The sequence below is a fragment of the Agelaius tricolor genome, unplaced genomic scaffold, assembly GCF_023055355.1.
Source record: "Agelaius tricolor isolate 1412-34295 unplaced genomic scaffold, bAgeTri1.0.p SCAF_9, whole genome shotgun sequence".
Classification (NCBI taxonomy): domain Eukaryota; kingdom Metazoa; phylum Chordata; class Aves; order Passeriformes; family Icteridae; genus Agelaius; species Agelaius tricolor.
The window spans coordinates 929,101-949,638 of NW_027269269.1; the positions used below are offsets into that span (position 1 = coordinate 929,101).

The 20,538-nt window shown below is 37.6% G+C and overlaps 1 protein-coding gene across 7 annotated transcripts in view; it reads right to left on the reverse strand.

The window, feature by feature from the left end:
* FRY (FRY microtubule binding protein) overlaps positions 1-20,538 on the reverse strand; it is a 223,782-nt gene that overhangs the window by 123,310 nt on the left and 79,934 nt on the right. For all 7 annotated transcript variants that reach the window (XM_071433956.1, XM_071433957.1, XM_071433955.1 and 4 more), the window contains one exon: positions 6,107-6,306. In XM_071433956.1, coding sequence (XP_071290057.1) covers positions 6,107-6,226 — 120 coding nt within the window. In that variant the 5' untranslated portion in view covers positions 6,227-6,306. The remainder of the gene's footprint in view (positions 1-6,106; positions 6,307-20,538) is intronic.

Sequence of the window (20,538 nt, forward strand, 5' to 3'; positions counted from 1 at the left end):
CAGTGTGTCCCCCTGAACTACACAGAAGTTAGCTGATCTATGATCATTGCTTCACTCACGCAAACCTTTCTAGGTCTTTCTGGAAGATAATTGAAAAATAATTATTCTGGAAGATAATTGTCCTGAGATAATTACCCACCTTGTCCTGGAGATAATTACCCTCCCTAGCTCTATGCTGTTCAGTGCCTGGCTTCTGCTACAGACCTCAGCCTGAGATACAGACTGAGATAACTGGAGGGAGATACTATATCTGAGGTAGTAAGTGGAAGGGGAAGTGAAGGATCTTTATGCCATTGGACTTGTCTTTGTTATATTTGATTGCTCTCCACCTTTTGTACAAAATGCCAATCTTTCCCATGATTTTCTGCCTTCACATCCTTTGAGTTCCTGAGTAGAGCCTGCTTATTTCATGGAAGAGATCTCCCAAGCTTAGCTGCCTTTCCTTCTGCTGGAGAAAAGAGCACACTGATCTGGCCCAGCTTGGGCTTCTTTATCACCAGTGGACTGGACTATATTTGGAAAGCCAGTGAACTCCCAAGGAAAACTGATTAGTGAAGGAGGCAAGAGTGATGAGTGAACCATTGTTCGGCTTAATTGATTTCTTGAAACAGAGCAGTTAGCTGCTGGAAAGTCTGAGTGAAAGGAAACAGAACTGTAGAGACAGTCTCCACAGAAATTAAACTCAGAATCATAGAATCATGGAGTGGTTTGGGTTGGAAGGACCTTAAAGATCATCAAACTCCAACCCTCCTGGCATGGGCAGGGACACCTCCCACTAGAAAGACTGCTCTATTCTGGTCTTGAATACTTCCAGGGATTGGGCACTTAAAGCTTCTCTGGGCAATGAGAAGTCCTTAGGTATGGCTGGAAGTTGAATAAAATCCTGAGACCAACTACTAGTCTAAAAAGTTCACCCAGGATCCAGTCAATGACTTGCAGGAAAGGAACTCTACTGAGCTGACACTTCCTGGGAGGACTAGGAGACTGACCTCCTCCTGAGGGGAATGACTGTTCTTGGTCCTCCAGACTGTCCTACGACTGACTGACATAGATTTGCACATTCAGTTAACACATCCACTGTAACAGATCCGTGGGGCTCCATGCAATGGAAAGATCATACATGTTCAGGTTACATATTGAATACCTAAAGTAATATGCTGTGCAGATGCTTTCACTTTCTTATGGAGAAGTAGGAGAACAGTCCCCAGCACAGTATAATAAAGTGAGGCAGAATTTCATAAAGAAGCATCTTAAGTACTTCAGAGACAATTCTTTAAAGAATAATTAAGAATAATTATTCTTAATTATCTATACATTATTTGTTGCAACTAGGTCTAAAGAAGCTACTATAATAATATTTATTTATATAATTTAAATGCTAAATAAATAACACAGTAGAAATAAAGAATGATGAGGCATTAGATACTGAGGTATGGTATTATGAATTATGAGGTCCTTAGAGATGGGATTGACTGCCACAAAGTTTTGACTAGCACAAACAGTCATGGAATTAAAGAATTAGATTAATGATCAGTGGCATAATCCCTCAGTGACACAGAGGTGGATAGGGACAGATGACAATGGGAAGGCAGCATGCTTGTAGCATTTATAGAGGAAAGGCCCTAGATAGGTATTGTATGAGAAAAGAGAACAAAATTTTCAATATCTATTTGCATAAAGGTTTTCAAATAAAGTTGTAAAATTGTCAATTTGTCTGGACATACATATCCTGAGTGAATAGCTAGAACAGAGGCAAGGCAGCTTGCCTTTCCTCTTTTACAGAAAATTACTTGTTCCTTACAGTAACTACTATCTATTACCTGTGAACAAACAGGGGGTCAAAGTCCTTGTACATGCCAAACTATTAATGAGGACTTCAAATGTAAAATATGTGTAGCAGTAATACGTCTCATTACAGGTGACAACCAGGGAGTTGTCACCTGGTGTGATGCAGCTGGAGTTTTAGTCCATGCAAACCAGAAAATTCTACATTACAGCTGTGGGATAAAACTGCTTGGTACTATCATAGCCTTCATAAATCTTCCTAGTTATCACAGCCTAGTCCTCAGAAAACAAAAACCTATTTCTTTTTCTCCCAAGTCTGTTCTTAGCCTATTCTCCTCCTGCCTAGAGAAAGTGAAGCCTAGACTGAAGCTAATCAGAAATGAGTCCCATTTTACATATTGGTTGGTCAGTCTCTGCAATTTGCATTATTCTTCCATTTTTTTCAGTCTTCTGAACCATCTACTAGGTTATTATCACTAGACCTGTCTTAAAATAGATCTCTATTTTAATGTCTTCAAGATCCTAAGGAAATGGGAGTAAAAAAGACACTAGCATCAACCACATCACTCCTTTCAGGGTTTTTCCTAATGGTGAGATGAAACCTGCCTAGGTTACATGCAGAATACATGAATATGCTTATAGTCCCAATCCTATAATGAGTTAATTCTGTTCTTGAGTTTCATATTCAGAGAGATCCTGAATTTAGACAAGCTCAGTAAAAGAAGATGCTTGCAGGAGAAAAGCATAATGAAAGTTTACCAACAGCTAAATTAACCATTAACAACTGTCAATGCCTGTAGCTCCCTATGTTTTATCAATGTCTACAGCTGTGTGTAAGTGCTGCTGAAAGCCGTATTTAAAGATTAGCCTGCTCTGTATGCACAGGATGAATTATTACCCAAAGGGATAATCAACAGTCCTAAAAAGGAAACTGTTTTCTGGGTTTTCTCCTTACAGAGCTATGATACATATTCTTTCATTTGAACTGGCAAGAATATTTCCATGGCTTCCTCTTTCTAGCGTCATTTTAAGGTCACCACTGTTTGAAAAAAAATAAATCAGCAGCAATAAAATATCAGATTGTGTTTATAAGTGAAGCAATGCAGAGAAGATTTAGAATAAAAATTGATAAAAATTAAATATTAATTAAATCAAATGTGAAAAAAGGTCTGCGGAATAAAATCTTAGTATTTGTTAAAAGTAATAAAAATTATCTACAGAAAAGAACCAGGAAATTATTAAAGATTACCAAGAAAATATTATTTACATTTAATTTATGGGAATTTTATTTTTTAAACTGGACAATCCACTTTAATCACGTCTGATGTCAAATACTTTTAATTTGAAATAATATAACTTGACAATCTGGGTACAGCAGTGAATCATTAAAAATTAGCCACATGATTGTGAACTTTTAATTACTGAATTGTTTTTTTATATATTAAAGACCCTAAAAAGGGGAAAAATAGACCTGAAATTCTGGATAAAATATTCTGCAGACAAAGTTAAAAAAATGTCAAATCTAGAAACAAAAATTTTCCATTTTAACTTAGCAGTGGATAGTCGACATTATGTTCATGTCTAGAAAATAGATTAACTGGGGAGTGTGTTTTTTATGATGATCACTGCCAGATCCAGTAACCAAAATGTCAAGTGATACTTGGTTGCCAGCAGGATGAGTGGGTGACATTGCTCTCTGCTTTCTCTCCCATTGGAATATTGCTATTCCACATGAGACTTCATGGAGCTGCAGGAAGGGTTGGGGTTTGCTGTGCCCTTCACTGATGCCCTAGAAAATAGCAAAGCTTTCTAGTGCCTTTCTAGCATCTGCAACTCATGGTGTGACACAAACATGGTTTTCCAACACTGCAATTTACACTTCCTCTCTGTGTGCACAACAAAAGAAAGAGATTGATATACCACATAGGCATATGGAACCCAAAGAAACTGAGAGGAAAAATTAATAAAAACAACAGTAACGATAATCAGAAAGTATAAACAGGCAGAATATGTGTATCAAAAGAATGATCCAGGTAAAAAAGGTATCAATAAATATTTAATTTAACCATAGTAACTTCAGAGCTTCAATGTGAGTTAGACCTGGTGATAAAAGAGTTGCAAAGGCAACAATATTATAAACAGATCATTTTATCTTCTCTAGAAGATATCCTAAGTATTCATCACTCATTATAAAATTAAACTGTCATATCTTGTAATGACTTGGAGAAATCAAACTAGAAATATCTCAGTGTTGAGCACTGTGCATGTTTGACTTCCTTTGAAGTACACTTGAGTTTAATTAGAACATAAACTTCAAAGAGTTCACCAGCTGACTACCTATTGTGAAAAAAGGCCAAAAGGTAGCTTTTCACCATCAATTTATAAACTTCGTCTCCCAAACCCCTGGGACCTCCTGGTCACAATTCTAATCAGTAGATTAAAATGTGGGAACAAAGCTGCTAAACATCCAGCAGCTACCTTGCCATAAGGGTAGACTTATATTCTTAGCTATTACTTGAGAATAATTTTTGCCATTTTCCCTTGTCACTTCTTTCATTACAACCTAATTATTTCAAGATCATTTTACTGAATGTCTACAGAATCCTGCTTACTCATTGGTCACAGCCAACCTCAAACATCAGCATGCCATGGCTTGTAAGTTTTATTAGTACTAATGAGATGTGAGTATGTAATTGAATTATTGTTAGTGTCTCATGGTCAGACCCCTGTAAAAAATACATTCTGAAAATGATGACAGGAAGGTGACATTCCAGTCTCTTGTAATATTTCTATATTCTACATTGAATTTACCAAATAAAATTCCATTGAATAACCTCTAGAATAAGATCAACATTCAGATAATAATAGTTTCTCAAAGTGAAAAAAAACAACATATTACCACACAGCAACTCAAAATCATCTTAACAAAAGGTGAAATGAGAATAAATCCATGCCTGAAATCTTACATGAAAATGCAGAGGTTCATGTTTAAGAGTAACAAAGGTGCTGCAAGGAAATTATGTCCTCAGTATTGGTCTTCTTGCTGTTCTCCTGATCTTGTCAAGTAATTTTATACACATTTTGTTTTAAAATTTAAAGATGTTCTCTGGGCATTACATGAAGACTGGATGGTAATAAATAGCTGCTGGTATTTTATTTTTTAAAAGGACCTACACTATGACTGTCTGTTTATTCTACTTCTCATGATTTGGAGGGAACACATCAAAGAAGAAAAAATGGATTTTTGTCGTAATATTCTTTACTGTAAGCTTTTTTTGGTGTTATTTCCAAATTACATAAGATAGTTCTGTCATCTTGCATCTAGCTAATGTTTCAGAAGAAAGCCTGCTAAAACTTTCCAAGCATCAAATGCTTCTGAATCTAAATCAAAGCTAAACAGATGCCATCAGAATAAAGAAAATTTTAATTTTGCCCTTCAAAACATCCTGAAAATGGGGAACTGAACTAAGTATTCTACATTGGACTTTATAACAAAAACATTCTTAGATTTTATTAAAATTCCCTTATAGTACAGAAGTAGAGATTTCTGGTTATTTTTAGGTCTTGGCTTTTTTTACCTCATCAGAACTAAAATATAAATTACAGAAATATTCTTCCTGAATCAAAATAACAAGAATGTATATAAAATGTAATCTCAAGTTAAACGAGCAGAAGTTCAGTTACATAAGACAAATTGTAACAGACATACTTGCGTGTTAAATTTGCCTAAAAATACAAATAACAATGGCTCTCTCACTGTGCAAGACCTTGTAATGTAAGTCCTTTCTCAAGTGCTGCATGCTTTTTCATATCTGGAAAATAGGTGCTATAGTCCTCTGCTAGCTTATGTAATCTACTACTGTCAGAACTAAAAGTGGTAGCCATTTTCATGTTTTAGCTGAAAACCTGTAATGTTCAGAAATACTTTTATCATATCATATATCATATTTCAGCATTTTCTAATCTATTTTGACTCAAGTGACTGCTCTCCCAGCTGTGAAATCTATGCTGGCTGACACCCCTTCTGCCTCTCAATCCCATTAGCATATGCCCACATTGCAAACAGAAATTAAATATCAATTCCTCTTCATGTCACCCCTATGGCATATCTTGCATACCTCTGCCCTCTCCCACAACATTCTAATTGCCATAGCAGCAGATATCACAGTTTGGGAAACACTATCAAACTCCAACGCAGATTGCAAGCAAAATATTCTTCATTGCACAGCAAGCAAGCCTGCTTTTAAAACAAATCCAACGCACAAAAAAAAATTATATATATATATATACACACACACACATGGAGTTTCTTTTTACTCACAAGAGGTTCTGCCATGATGATGCGAATCTTGCGTTCGGCCAGGGTAGTGAAGTTAACAAACAAGCTCTTCAGGACATATTCCCCAGGTTTGCTGTCTGGGTCAATGCTGATGGGCAGCATGGCTGGGGGTCCTCTTTCTCTCTGTGTACCAGAAACAGGAGGGACAGGTGGCTTGATATATCCGTTACCAACTGGAGAAGCTGAAATGTGGAAAAGACACATTTACTTCTGGGCAGTTCAACATCGTTTAACTGTCACAGAGCACCTCAACAGTTCACTACACTATCAAAGCAAAACTGGAGACTAGCTGCTAACCAAAGAAATACACAACACATCAGTATAACTTCCATGGTACCATAGGTGAAATACACATTATCTAACTGGAAGAAGAAATCAAAGATGAAATATTTTATGTAAAAATTGAGTGGTGTTTATTATGCAGTGCATACTCAGTCCTCTTTTTTTTTTTTTTTCCCATGGTAAGACTTGCTGATACCTATCTGAAAAACATTCTCATTTTTTTATCTTTTGCATTCAAGTCAGACCTGTAACTCAGTTGTCAACTAACAAAAATTTATTCTTTATTGCTATTCAAACTGGTTTAGTCTTCAGTCTGGTCTTTTGACTATGGTGAGTTGTAAAGAATCTTATTCTCCTGTAATCTATACTGAGGTCAGTCAAGAATGACTCAAAAAACAGCATACATGTTACCAGTATAAATCTTACATGAAGAGTCAGAGATAGAATGTTTTCCATGGTCAAAAAGTATTAATTATGCATTAGCTTTCCTGAAAGTACCAAACCCTACAGTTCCATCAGGCACTTTTGAGATTACACCTGGTGTATTTTGCTCAGATTTGTGCTCTCCCATACAAAATGACATTGCCATTCTGAAGCAAGGCCAAGAGAGGACCACAAAGATGTTCAGGGGCTTGCTAGGTCAGTAAAGGCTAAGAGTGCTGGACTAATTTAACCTTGAGAAGAGAATCTTAGTGCACTCTTTAGCTACCTAATGGAGTATAGCAAAGATGCCAAGGAACTAGATTCTCCTTTGAGCTGAGAATGACAGGACAAGAGGCAACGGACACCAGTTTGAATGTGATAAATTTCTATTAGATGTATGGAAATAATTTCCACCATGAAGAGGTGATCAAGTTGTCCAGAGATACAGCAGAAATATGGTATATGTTGTCCAGAGATACAGCAGAAACTCTGCTTTTGGAGACACTTGAAAGTTGACCAGACAACGTCCTGAGAAACCTTCCCTAGGTTTCTCAGGAGGTGGTAAGCAAGCAGGGGTAGGACTAATCATCCACCAGGGATACCTTCCAATCTAAATTATCCTGTGATTGAATTTCCCCATAATGAGTATCAAGATATTGTATACTAGACTGAGCTCTACTTGCTGTTTTTCTGTGAATGAAGGAAAAATAAAAGGAAGCACTGCAAATGTTACCATTCTACACATAAAATTTACAATCCAAAATCCTCAGGGCTCAGCTCTTATTGGCAATAAAAGTCATGTTTGGTGCTCAGGCAGATACTGGGAGCACTCTCTCTCTGTTTTGCCAGAGACTTTAAAAGTAGCAAATTAAGTAATACTGGCAAGACCAGCCATTATCCACTCTAAGTGTAATAAAAGTGTCACAATGCCCACGAGCTCTACTAGTGACTGGGAGAGAGATGCTTTAATGCAGTACAATGGAAATATTATGAACTAAAAACATTACAGCACTTCTCCATAGCACTGCACTCCAGAGGGTTACATTTGCATCCAAGTTGCAAAGAAAGAAAGAGAGAAAGAAGAATGAACTACAGTGATGGTTGCCTCACATCAAATACCTTTAGTATCACTTTTCCTCTGAGGTACAGAATTGTAAGTGTTACTGAAATTAATTGTAATTATTAATGACATATGATTGTTTTAATGATAGATTAGATTTTTGACCTTTCCTATGGACTTCAACACTATTTTAATAGTGTTAGGCAAATTTAATGGAGCATTAACATTTGCTGAACAAAAATGAAAAAAAAATTAAAATAAGAAACTTTATGGTTTCAGAGTTTTTAAATAAGAACCCAAAATTACACTGAAAAGTAAAAAAGCATCCCCTAGAGTAAAGAGAACATGTTTTCCTTTAGAAAAAACAGTTTAGAAGTTCCTATATGACTATAATAGAAGACAGAAATGCTTCTCTTCATGTAGCTATTATTCTGCAAGTGTAACACATCTATACTTTTATTTTCGTCACTGAAAATAACCCTTCACTGACGAGGTACAGCATCACTCTTCAGCACAGCAGCAGCACTTCTCCCACTGTGACAGATGTTTCCTGCTAGATTTGTTTCCTGCAAAGTTTCACTTGATTTTTTGAGGGTAAAAGCATTATCATAGAATCTTCCTGGCATTAGGACTCTTTGCAAAAAACAAAGTGCATAAAACTCCTGCATTTATACTACACAAGGCTTGTTCTAAAAATACACTGTTGTTTTCAATAATAATCTACTTCAAAGTACTGAATAAAGTGCCACCAGAGAAGAGTGTAAGTGCTACTGCTCCTCTGTCATCACCTAGGTTCTCTTAAAACTTAAACCTGAAGACAGTGGGATGCAAAGGCAGAAGGCTCTCTTAAACCTGAAGACAGTGGGATGCAACGGATCAGATGCAAATTTTTATGGACTATCAAATACACTAGGCAATGGAAATTTCTCCACAAATAGCTTCAGGATGGAGTCAGACAACATTTATACAATGAGGAATATATTTGCAAAATGTGCGGTTTCAACCGGCTCACATCTACCCATGAAATTAGCTCGATCTCCAAGTGCTCCGTCAGGAGAATTCTTTGGTGAGCAGCGGAACCAATTTTGTCACGGATGTGTGTCCTTTGTGCGGTGCAGGCCCCGTCCCTGGCAGGGCCTGCAGGCCGAGCTGCCCGCGCCGCTCCCAGCGCCGTGCCCGGGCCGGGCGGGCTGCTCGCCAGCGCGGCCCCTGCCAAGCACAACACCCCGCGCTGGGGCCAGGCAGCCGGCCCAGGCTGCCCCTCGGAGGAATCTAATCGAACACAAACTTGCCTTCTGTTCCTCGGCAGTTCTGCTTCAGACCTGGCTGCTAAGCTCAGGACAGCGGGGGGATTCAAGGGAGGCAGGCGGTGTGTGAGAGCAGGCACGCTGCACATCCCGGCCAAACCTTAGCCATGCTACCTGGGAGCTGCCACCCTAATCTTCCATCATCAGAGCATTCAGCCAGGGTTCTGAGACTGGAATTTAAATCCAGATAGTCATTGTTAGTAGGAAGCCTGTGAAAAATGCCTATTTTATGATTGGCTTTTCACAAATATTAAAATGAATATTATATGTGTTGTGTAAGAAAGTTATGCTGTATTAATTCTCCTAAGTAGTGTGTTAAATATAGTTTTAGGTTATAAAAAAAATATGTTAAAATAGAAACTATGCTATGTAAGATACTTTTTTAAAAGAAAGGACTCGCAGCGAGATAGCAGCCACAGGACACCTCAATCTTTCAGAGAAAATGAATTTATTGCCCTCTTAGCAGAAGAAACGAACTTCTTCCTGCCTCGAAGGTGCTGTTAGGATTCAGAGGAAGAAGTTGACGATGACCAGACAGAATCCTGTATTTGAATGGGATTTATGCATCATGTACAAAGTGTATGAATATGCAACAGGCTATTGCTATTAAGGGTTAATCCTCTGTTAACAGGTGTCCTTTTTCGGGCTCATGCTGCCCAGAAAAAGGCACCCTGATGCCTGTAACTCTTTGTCTCTATTGTCTCATATTGTCCTAATTCAAATTGTCTAAATTATTATTACTCTAATTGTATTACTATTTTTATAACCATTTTATTACTATTAAACTTTTAAAATTTTAAAAACAAGTGATTGGCGTTTTTCACAAAGCCTTTTAACAATGATTCAGTTAAGTTTGTGACACAGGCGGATTTAATTTTTTTCCCCAGACATCTAACCAAAAAATCACTTAATTGCACACTGTGATAAAGGAAAAAATTATTTGTGAGATTTGCCATGCACCAAGAATTTTTATTCTAGTTCTTCTCAGAAATAAAGAACTTCACAACCTTTCCCCAAATACAGAAAAACCACATCCTGGGGGCTAACATCTATCATTACTACAGCAATTACAGCAGTTTAGAGAAATGACTGGCATATGAAATTGATTTAGTTCAAGTTTTTAAAAGACCATTTTGTAGCTGTTAACTCCATTTAAGCATCTTTAGTGTGAAAGTTAACATTGCCAACACTCTGGGGGCCTAGAGTTGATCATGAGTTGGTCATGAACTATTATATATGGGTTTGGCTTTTCAGCTTCGTTATCTCCAGCATTTGCATATGCTTGATATTTGCATTGAAAAAATCTGGCCCAGTGACAAGACTATCACTGATATCTATACTGATAATGTATGAGCTTTAACAGAATATAGCTTTTATGCCTAGACTGAGAGCCCTATAAAACTCACTTAAAAAGAGTCGCCTCTGAGACATAAAATTAGAAATCAAGGACTCAAAGAAGTAGCTGCATTACTGGTTGGTTCCTTTATGTTGACACATTATAATGTGAGTCTTAGAAGTAGCAGTAAAAAAGATGGGCTCAGTTTCGCCATCTACCCCAGTGAAACACTGCCCCATTAAATAAAATGCATAATTTTAACATGAGAAATCACCATGTAGAGTTTGTGTGGGTGCATGCTGAAGATACATAGAAGGAGGTGGGTGGAAGGAAGGAGTTATACTCAATTTGAGATACTGATTTCCTTAACAAATTTAGTTTTTACTGCCTGATTTCAAAATAATAAATTTTATGCAAAGAGAAGTACCAGAACAGATCACAGAAGCATTTAGTTTGAATGTCTACATATTGCAGGGTATTGGTCACCACATAAGTACTGTATTAAGCTAAACCCTTGACTTAAAGGAAAGTAGCTCATCCACCAGGAAAATGAATGGTGATGCACATGGAGGATACCATGGTAACCCTGATGCCTAAGGACTCTGCAATAGCAGAGAATGTACAGATCAAGTTTAGAAAGTTGTATACACATTTAAAGCTCCTATCCTACGAAAATCTGTAACAAAGTTTAACCATGCTCGATCAACTATAAAATGTCTGTACTATTTGTAGGTGTAATTCTGTCTGAAGCACCTTTTCTTATTTCCAACACAGTCTCTTATTTTTCTAGTAAACGTGCAATAAGCTCTATTTCAAATTGTACTCTTATCCTAGAGAGCATTTTCATTTACTGCAGACTATAAGCACATAATTTTCTCAATTTTATGTATTTTTTAAAAATGAAAGAGAAAGGAATAAATATGGAAATATTAGTGTAATATCACACATGGTTGTCATCACAACCATATACTATTGCCACAGAAAGGCCTCCTGACATAAAATCACTGCTAGATTTTTCCATGTATTGATCATTTCCCTGATCAGAAAAACAGCTGTAAAAAAGCACAGTAGTTTTAGTGCAATGGTCAAAAGCTGATACTGGAGATAAGTACCAAATGAAATTATCGTAAGAGAGTCCCTGCTATGATCTGCACTATTTTTATTAGAGCTGTAAGAGGAATCAAAACAAGTGAACGATCATAATACACAAGCCAAGAATCTGTGCTACACTGGATATAACTTCAGCCTTACAGTTACTGAATTTTCAGTATCTCTAAGCAGAAAAGCAGAGGTTGCATTTTTTTAGTAAACTGTGTCAAATTTACACTTTAGCAGCAATGAACAAACTAATAAGACAAATGCAAACATCAACTTGCAGAATTTTCATACCTACCGAGCCCCTTTATAAAGCCGATCACGCTGGATTTTCTCCAACATGCTACTGTAATATCCATGAGCCTGTGAATACCTGAAATGTTCCGCTCCTTCAGTTAGAAAAGTTAGAGTCCTTTTCTAACTAAAATAGAAAAATAAATTAGTTGTTTCATAATCCTGTTTCACACTTCCTCACTGCTTGTGAGGAAGACATTTCCTTTGGTTTCTTGGTATTGTTTCTCAATAGACAAATGCTGAAGACCTGCTAGTGCAGGCCTGCAGATCAGCTCAGCCTTTCCATAACCAAAGGGGTAATTTTTAGCTTCAGCATATGATGATGACCACTCACAGAGTGGCTGCACGTCTATATTTATCCACGAGTACATACTATGCTGACAGATTAGTGAAACTACTTCAGGCACTCCAAGAACATGAGACAGGATAATGGAGTTCGACAAAAACAAACCACACATATCAAACACATGTATTATCATACAATCCAAGCTGAAAGCAATTAGTATAGAAATGCAAAGCACAGTGCCAACACAGGGTTTTGTTTTGTAACTAAAGTCTTTTGGCCAAAAGTACATACAGTCTAAATTCCTTTCGATAAAGCCAACCCAGTATCTCTTCTTTTCCCATGCCAAGAATCAGTTAGAAACCACATATCCTTAAGAATAACGTTACATCTGCTGCAATAACTCTTGAGAAAATTTGCTTTGTTTTAGAATGGCAATTATAATATTAAAAAGAAAAAACATTATTTAATAAAGCACAAAGAATGTAATTTACAAGGATATGGTCAATGTGCCACAAAAGGTTGCTTTTTCAGCTTTTGAAGGAGAATATTTCCAATTAATTCAAGCTTGATAGAGAATTAAAAAAGGAAACTTTTGCTGAAAGAAACAAACTAAAGGTCTAGCGGATCCATTTTTAACTTGGTGAAATAAATTGTAAGATTCCCAAGGAAAATGTTATTCCAGCATATTAGTAAGATGTACTAATAGCACGATTTTAATGTAAGTATTATTTTCATAATTAATTTGCATGTGTTCAGTTCTGGGCCCCTCAGTTTAGGAAGGACATTGAGATTCTTGAACATGTCCAGAGGAGGACAACAAGGCTGGTGAGGGGCCTGGAACACAAGCCCTATGAGGAATGACTGAGAGAGCTGGGGTTGTTTAGACTGGAAAAGAGGAGATTCAGAGGTGACCGTATCCCTCTAGAGCTATCTGAAAGGTGGCTGTAGTCAGGTGGGGGTTGTACCTATTCTTGAGAACAAGAGGACACTTAGAGAACAACAACTTAGAGAACAAGAGGACACAGTCTGAAGCTGCACCAAGGGGAATATAGGTTGGATGTTAGAAAGAAATTCTTCACTGAAAGAGTGACTGGGCAATGGAATTGTCGGCCCAGGGAGGTGCTGGAGTCACCGCCCCCAGAGGTGTTTAAAAAAGGACTGGACATGGCATTTGGTGCCATGATTTAGCTGATGAGGAGGTGTTAGGTCACAGGTTGGACTAGATGATCTTAAAGGTCTTTTCCAACCTATTTAATTCTGTGATCCTGTGAAATCTCAGTAAACATGTATTCGAAAACTCCAGACTCTAAAGACTGCCTAAAACTGTTCAGGCAACTATTGGAGAAGACAATCAGTCATTTTGTGCAGCTGTCTTGACACAAGAACATGACATAAAACCATCCCAACTCATCCTGACTTTCAAAAGACTATTTAATCCAAATACAGGATTCTTTAGGAAGAGCTTCATTGGTTGACCAATCAGATAGATGGCCTGCAATGCACCAAAGATAAAACCTAAACAATTACATACAAAACAAAAGTCTAGAAATCCTTATGCCAGAGGAAATACTATCTAGTCTAGAAGATAAAATAGAGAAGAGACAGTAGGGTCAGTAGGCAAAAGTACAACAGAAGTTCAAGATTGTGGAGCAAAACAGTTCATTTGGAAAACAAGTCTAAAGGGAACAGATTTGGGAGGATACCCAATAAAGTGCTGAGATGACCCCAGCTCTCCAAAACAGGTATCTTCAAATACTTGATTATTCTGACACTATAAGGGAGAAAAGGCTAATTTATACATTTCAGATTCCTTAATTTCTTTAAAGAGACATGCCTCAAGTGATTCATTTGTGTAAACTGGCATGGGGAAGAGAAAGGAAGAAGATATCTTCCATGATAAAGGCACTCCAGGACTTGGTTACCAATTTACCCAAGATAAGACCAATATTTTAAATTATTTCTGTCTGAGTACTTAGAGAAAAAATGTTGCTGCCAGGTTTAGTTATAATTACTCCACTCAAGTTTCACTTGAACTTGTGGAGCTACAAAAAACAGTTCCAAATTCTGTAGACTTCCTTTGGCAATTCTTGTACAAACTTCCTATTCCTTTTACCATAATAGGACAATACAAATTTCACGTGAACTCAAGGAAAAGCAAGGATAGAAAATAGGAGACATATTAATTAGTACATTCACTAAGAAGTGGCAGAATTACCAACAAAGTGTAAGCTTTGGTCAACCCAAGTACTTTATCCAAGGAAAAGGAGGCTTGAACATTCTGTGTGCGCGCATGAGTGTGTACACACACTTTCCATTCTTGAATTTATTTTCAGTATCTTATAAAAAAAAAGCCTAAGACAGACCATGTGGTATTCTCAGTGAGACTGAAGATTTTGGGACATAAGGCTAATTTCTTGTTACAAAGTCATTCAGCCCTCCCCTTAACCCAAGGGTGGACAACGATTTAGAGAACGGAGCCTAAGAACATGTCCCAGATATGGTATTTTTTTAACAATCAGATCCAGTCCTCTGCAGGATAGAAACAAAACCTAGAAATAAATATATGTCACTCAGTAGGCCTTATGGATGCTGAAACAGCACTTGTGGGGAATGCTCTTCTCTGCACATCTACAAAGAGTTCATATGTTCATTCCACTCAGAGATGCCTATGAAGCAGCCATTTTCTGTGATGGACCCCATCAGGAAATAATAAGTTTAATACAAATATCTTTGCTCTAACTCAGGGAAACATTAGAACAGCCCTTACATGACTGTAACATATAGACAGGTCTTATTTGAGATTGATGTGGTGAAATGCCTGTTAACTTTGAAGCCAAAGGTTCTTGTTTAACCTAGAGCCCTGGAAAGAATAGAACTCTTTGTTTGGCTTTATTAGCCAACTAGCAATCTTCTGGCCCTCACATCCCAGCTGATGGCAGAAAAGTGTTAAGCTTTGTTATCCTCAGAGGAGTACTGCAAATCTCTGCAAGAGAGGGACAATTGATGTGAGAGCCTGTAGAGGAAAGCAGTGAGTGGAACATATTTTCTCCCCTTGCATATGCAGAGGATTCAAGAATGATAACTGCCAAAACAAATAAACAAACAGGAAATCCTGTCATATGTGTCCATCGACTTTTTAAAGGCCTTTTCACTGACTTGGCTAAGCATCCTGTAAGATAGATACTTTCCCTCTCTCTTTCTCCTAACTGGCAGGTCAGGGGTTGAGCAGCATACAAGTGTTCCCTAGGTTCTTATCTCAGATCATTGCAAGACATGTGAGTGAGGCAGGAAAGCAATTCTCCTTCCCTCTCATTCTCTTTGCTCACTTACCTATTTTTCTGCTCCTTTTCCTCTAAATCATTATTTTCTGGTTTACATAAACCACTGTGCTGAAGATATGTGGGAATATATGCACGTAACATAAAGATTTTAACTGCACCAATTCTAGAAATTGCTTGGTTTATTATGAGATTAAAGATTGAAAGTGCTAAATGACATGGAAAATCTTGTGGAAAATCTACAATTTTCACATTTGACTGTTTTATTTAGGAGTGACTTCTCACTAAAGGAAATATCTTTGTTGCCTCTGATGCGTTCCAAATCAAACCAAAATACTTCTCAGTTTCTGTGTTTTATATGGTAATGACATATTGCCTCTTTGAAGGCTGACTTGAGATTAACAATATACTTCCAAAAGATTTCAAAATCTTAGTATCTTTTCTACATAACTTCACAAGGTTTTTTTTTACCTTTCCAGTTATTCCAAAAGAAAAAACTCCAAAAAAGGATGAAAAGATATTTTCAGAAGAGTAATTGTTGGGTTTTTCCCTAAAAAAATTAAAACAAAGACAAGGTTTATTTCTGAAATGATATCAGGATTTCTTGGGGCTCAAATAGAGCTTAAAAATAATTTGATTTTGAATAAAGACCTTCATACTCTTCTTTTACTTTTTTCAGGTACTAGGGCAAAAAGGCTAAGCTCCTCTTTGGTTTTGTTGGATCAGAAAATAGGTTCCTATAAGATTTTTAGACAGACATTTTGTTGCATTTGCTTTCCTTTTCAGAGACAGGGAGACGAACATATTCCTGTAATTTTGTGGTTGATGGGTGTTAGCAGAAGACTTATTTTTAGGGAATTTGGAAAAGGGCCGAGGAAGTACAAGGCTAAAAGAGTCCAAAAGAGAAGGAATTGTTACTTCCAGAAGAGGGACTGACTAGCAAGCAGGGAGGATGTGACCGATATCTTCCTTCCCTAATGCGCTGATTTTGGATGGGGTAGAGTTAATTTTCTCCTCAGTAGTTGGTGTGGGGCTGTGTTATGGATTTGTGCTGGAAACAGCATTGATAACCCAGGGATTTTCCAGTTACTGCTGAGCAGGGCTTACACAGAGCCAAAGGGCTTCACTGCTTCTCACCCCACCAGCAAGAGGTCTGGGGTGCACATGGAGCTGGGAAGGGACACGGTGGGGACAGCTAACCCCAGCTGACCAAGGGGATATCCCAAACCATGTGGTGCCATGCTCAGCATATAAAGCTGGGGGAAATGGAGGAAGAGGGGTCATTAAGAGTTACAGGGTCTTTCTTCCCAAGCTACTGTAAGCTGCAATGGAGAGCCAGTTTTCCTGGGGATGGCTGAACACCTGCCTGCACACAGAAGTGAGCAAGTGGCCTTGTGGTGGTTAGTTGCCAGCTGGGTTTAAACCATGACATCTATACATTTTCTCTTTGGGACAATATATTTTTTTTTTCTACTTAAATGTTCTGCAATACAGCTGTATTGGATAAGATGGAATTTTGAACGTACATTTAAACAGTTTATTTTTTACCAGAGAAGAGACATTAAATGCTTGCATCTCAGGCCTATTCCAATTTCAACAGCTACCTCAGATGTCAGAACTGGAACCATCCCTGAATTTTTGCTGTCTGTTCGTTCACACTTGCTCTTCCAAACTATTGACATGCTGTTAAAAACTCCTTCCACTGGAATGGAAACAGCATATTGCTGGATGATGTGGATGATGTGTCTTCTGTGCAATGTACACATGTGTATGAAAACCCGTGTGTGTTGTGATGCACTTGCACAAACAAGCAGTACTTTACTACCAATGCATAAAAAGAAACAGCTTCTAGTTCTCCTGACATAACACTGCTCAACCAACTAAGAGTTGGTTTTGTACAGCTTTGTTTATTTCATGCCATATTATAGATGTCATGTCTAGTTATGTTTCGAAGTGTGGTACTACAAAGGAAAATCTTTAAAACTGTACTTGCTTTCTTGCATCTTCTGGTGCACTTGATCCACTTGATATGGGTGCCTTTTAGGCAAAGTTATAAATTTAGCCACCTACCAACCAAATATCAAACTTAATCTAGCTATCCAGGCTCTGGGTAAATTGAGACCGACATTTCTAGGTGATCCATCAAATCCTTCTTATATTCTTATCTTAAGACAGAATAAATCACTTCCTAGAGGTGCCTATAACTCATTCAGTGATTACTGAAAGAGAACTGACAACAAAGATACCCAAACTTATTAGTGATGACTCTCACTCTTAAATCTGTAGACTCTTCAGAAGCACCTTGTATGGATTAAACTGCACTGTGGTGCATTTTAGCTGCTGCTGGCTCAAATTCTTGCCCTTGCTCATGTGGGTGGAAAATGGAACAACACCAGCAGTAAACCAAGCCACAAGCTGGATCTGTGGACTGGCAAGTGAAACTATCACAAACCAAGAAGACTTTCACGAAATTTTGTGAAGCTTTCTGTGATGACACCACAGGAAGGATTTCTCTGAATAAAGACTAACATGAGAGAGACATCAATTCATGTTTCCCTCTACAGCGGAGCACACAAAGTAACATCTACACAAAGAAAAATGAAAGAAAAAATTTTGCAGCCAAAATCTGGATTAATTCAGGGGGTTCATTACCAATCCCCTACACTATGTCTGATTGAATCACTAATGTCATTACTTAATACTGACAGCAGCAGCACACTCATAACATTGTCTATCTTCCATATTCAATGCTCTCTGGCCTCTTTGCTTACTGACATCCTTTCTTAGCCACAGACCATTATGATGCCATTGTATCTACTAACCCTTTATTACATTACATTAACAATTCTTTGAAAGTGGGTTCATTTGCTTCTCAGCCACAAACCTAAATGCAAATGCAAATGTTTGCTGCTTTGGTAGACTGAGGCTCCAGGATATAAATACTTTTTGTGGTGACTGAAATACAAGATAATGTATTTTACCATCCACATGAGCTCAGTGAAGGTTTCTGGAAGTTTGGCTTGAATGCACTGAGAAACTTTCACTTGAACAGATAAGTGGAGTGCATGGAATTTAGCTGCTGTCCAAGGGACCTTCTGCATGACCAGTCAGTTGCAAATACCCAATACAACACGGAGGACAGGACATTGCTCTCATGCTGGTCAGTGGGCCATGACAGAAAAATCCTTACATGCATTGAATTATCTAAATGTTTTGGAATGATGGAAATATGTTGCTAAATTTGGAGAGGAACAGGTACCTATAGAGATGAACTCTGTGTAATTCAATTATGAAAATAAAGAAAGAATCCTAGGGTTCACATTGGATGTTTCAAATAAACAGCTTAAACCCTGCAAAAACAGAGCAATTCATTAGAAAAAACAAAGAGCCTAATCAAATCTGAAAAGAATAAAAATATACTTTTTATAGTATATTCAAAGGGAAATTCAGTATTCCTGAGGGCTGGGACAAAACTAATGTTGTATCAGATTTTCTCAAGTATCAGCAAGGGCAATCCAGGCAACCACAGCAGAGGTGGCCTGATACTCATCCTGGAGTGGCTGCATTTGATTAATAAAGAAGCAAAGTATGATAATACAATGCCATAATCATAGGTTCATGGAAAGCAAATTTTATTAAATTAACCACATCTTTTTATGAGATTATAAATTTGGTTAGCAAGGCTGAAAGTGTAGTCTTACATTTTTGCTCGGCAATTGGATTGGTACTTTACCAAACTGTAAAATCAACATTCACAACCAATATAGATTAAAAGATAGGTAACATCTATGAATTCAGGAAGAATCATACTGTAATGAATGTACTTCTAGTATGTACTGGATAGAATGCACTTCTAGAATGTACTGGAGGTACAGAGACCAGTTCTTGGTTCTGTACTATTTATCATTACTGGTAATGACATGAAAGAAAAACTTTTCTACAGTTTACAGGCAAAACACCAATTAAGGGTGACAGAAAAAATAGCGGAAAAAGGCCCTTCTACTCTGTTTGAATTAGCATTTGAAACGTTAATACAAGCAAATAATACATGAGATACTAATTCTAACCTATGGGAGATTGCATAGCCAGAAACCAGGCCACACAGACACAAGGAGGCTTTCTCTTCCTGGGAAACACTGATGATGAAAAAAGGCCTGAGACCAGGATGACTAATGTGTTGGAAACAGGCTGCTATTCTTGTGACCTGAAGAGCTATGGAGAGCCTTTTCAAGCAGTATGAAAAAAAGCAAAAGCAGGAAAGCCCTACTGCTTTATTGTCAGGGGCTCTGCAGCCACTGCTGGATGCTCAGTCCTGTTCTGGTATCTGCAGCTTGAGAAAAGACACTGGTGAACTAGGGAACATTTGGGAAAGGTGAAAAATAACTCATGACTGCAAAAGTTGCTTTGAAGTTTAGTTTAGTTTGACCATGAAAAAGTTATACCATCATATCTAATGGCAAAAATTTGCACTTATTGCTCCTACAATGGCACCTACTTGCAAAAGGTATTCCATGGAACCTCTTACCCCCAAACACCTTTTTTATACAGCCCAGGCACTCAGGCACATCCAAAGTGTGATTCATTACAATAAACATGTCTAAAGCAGCTCATCTTAACTGTACCCCGTACCTCTTCACTGGCTATCAGGAAAACCAGGCTTGATTGTGTAAGATGTAAAATATGCCTGGCTAAGGATGCCTGAAAGTTGGGTGAGATATTTCCATGCCCATTAAGCAGGAATATCAGGAATAGAAATTTGCTAAGAAACAGATTTTTGTACAGAAACATCCGATGTCTAGAATTTTCGAGTAGACAAATGCATTAAAGAAGTTAAACATAAAGGAAGGAAAATTAACTGTCAGAATGCTATTAAGTCTGGTGCTGATTATTCCATTACTGGGAATTTTAAATTAAGATTTTTTTTTTTTTAAGATGTGCTTTGTCTCAAACAGAAATTAATTCAGAGAAGCCATAAAGCCTGTTCTATGTGCAGCACAGATTGGATGACACAATGTTTTTTCTGGTGGTATAATTTATGACTTGTTGAATATAT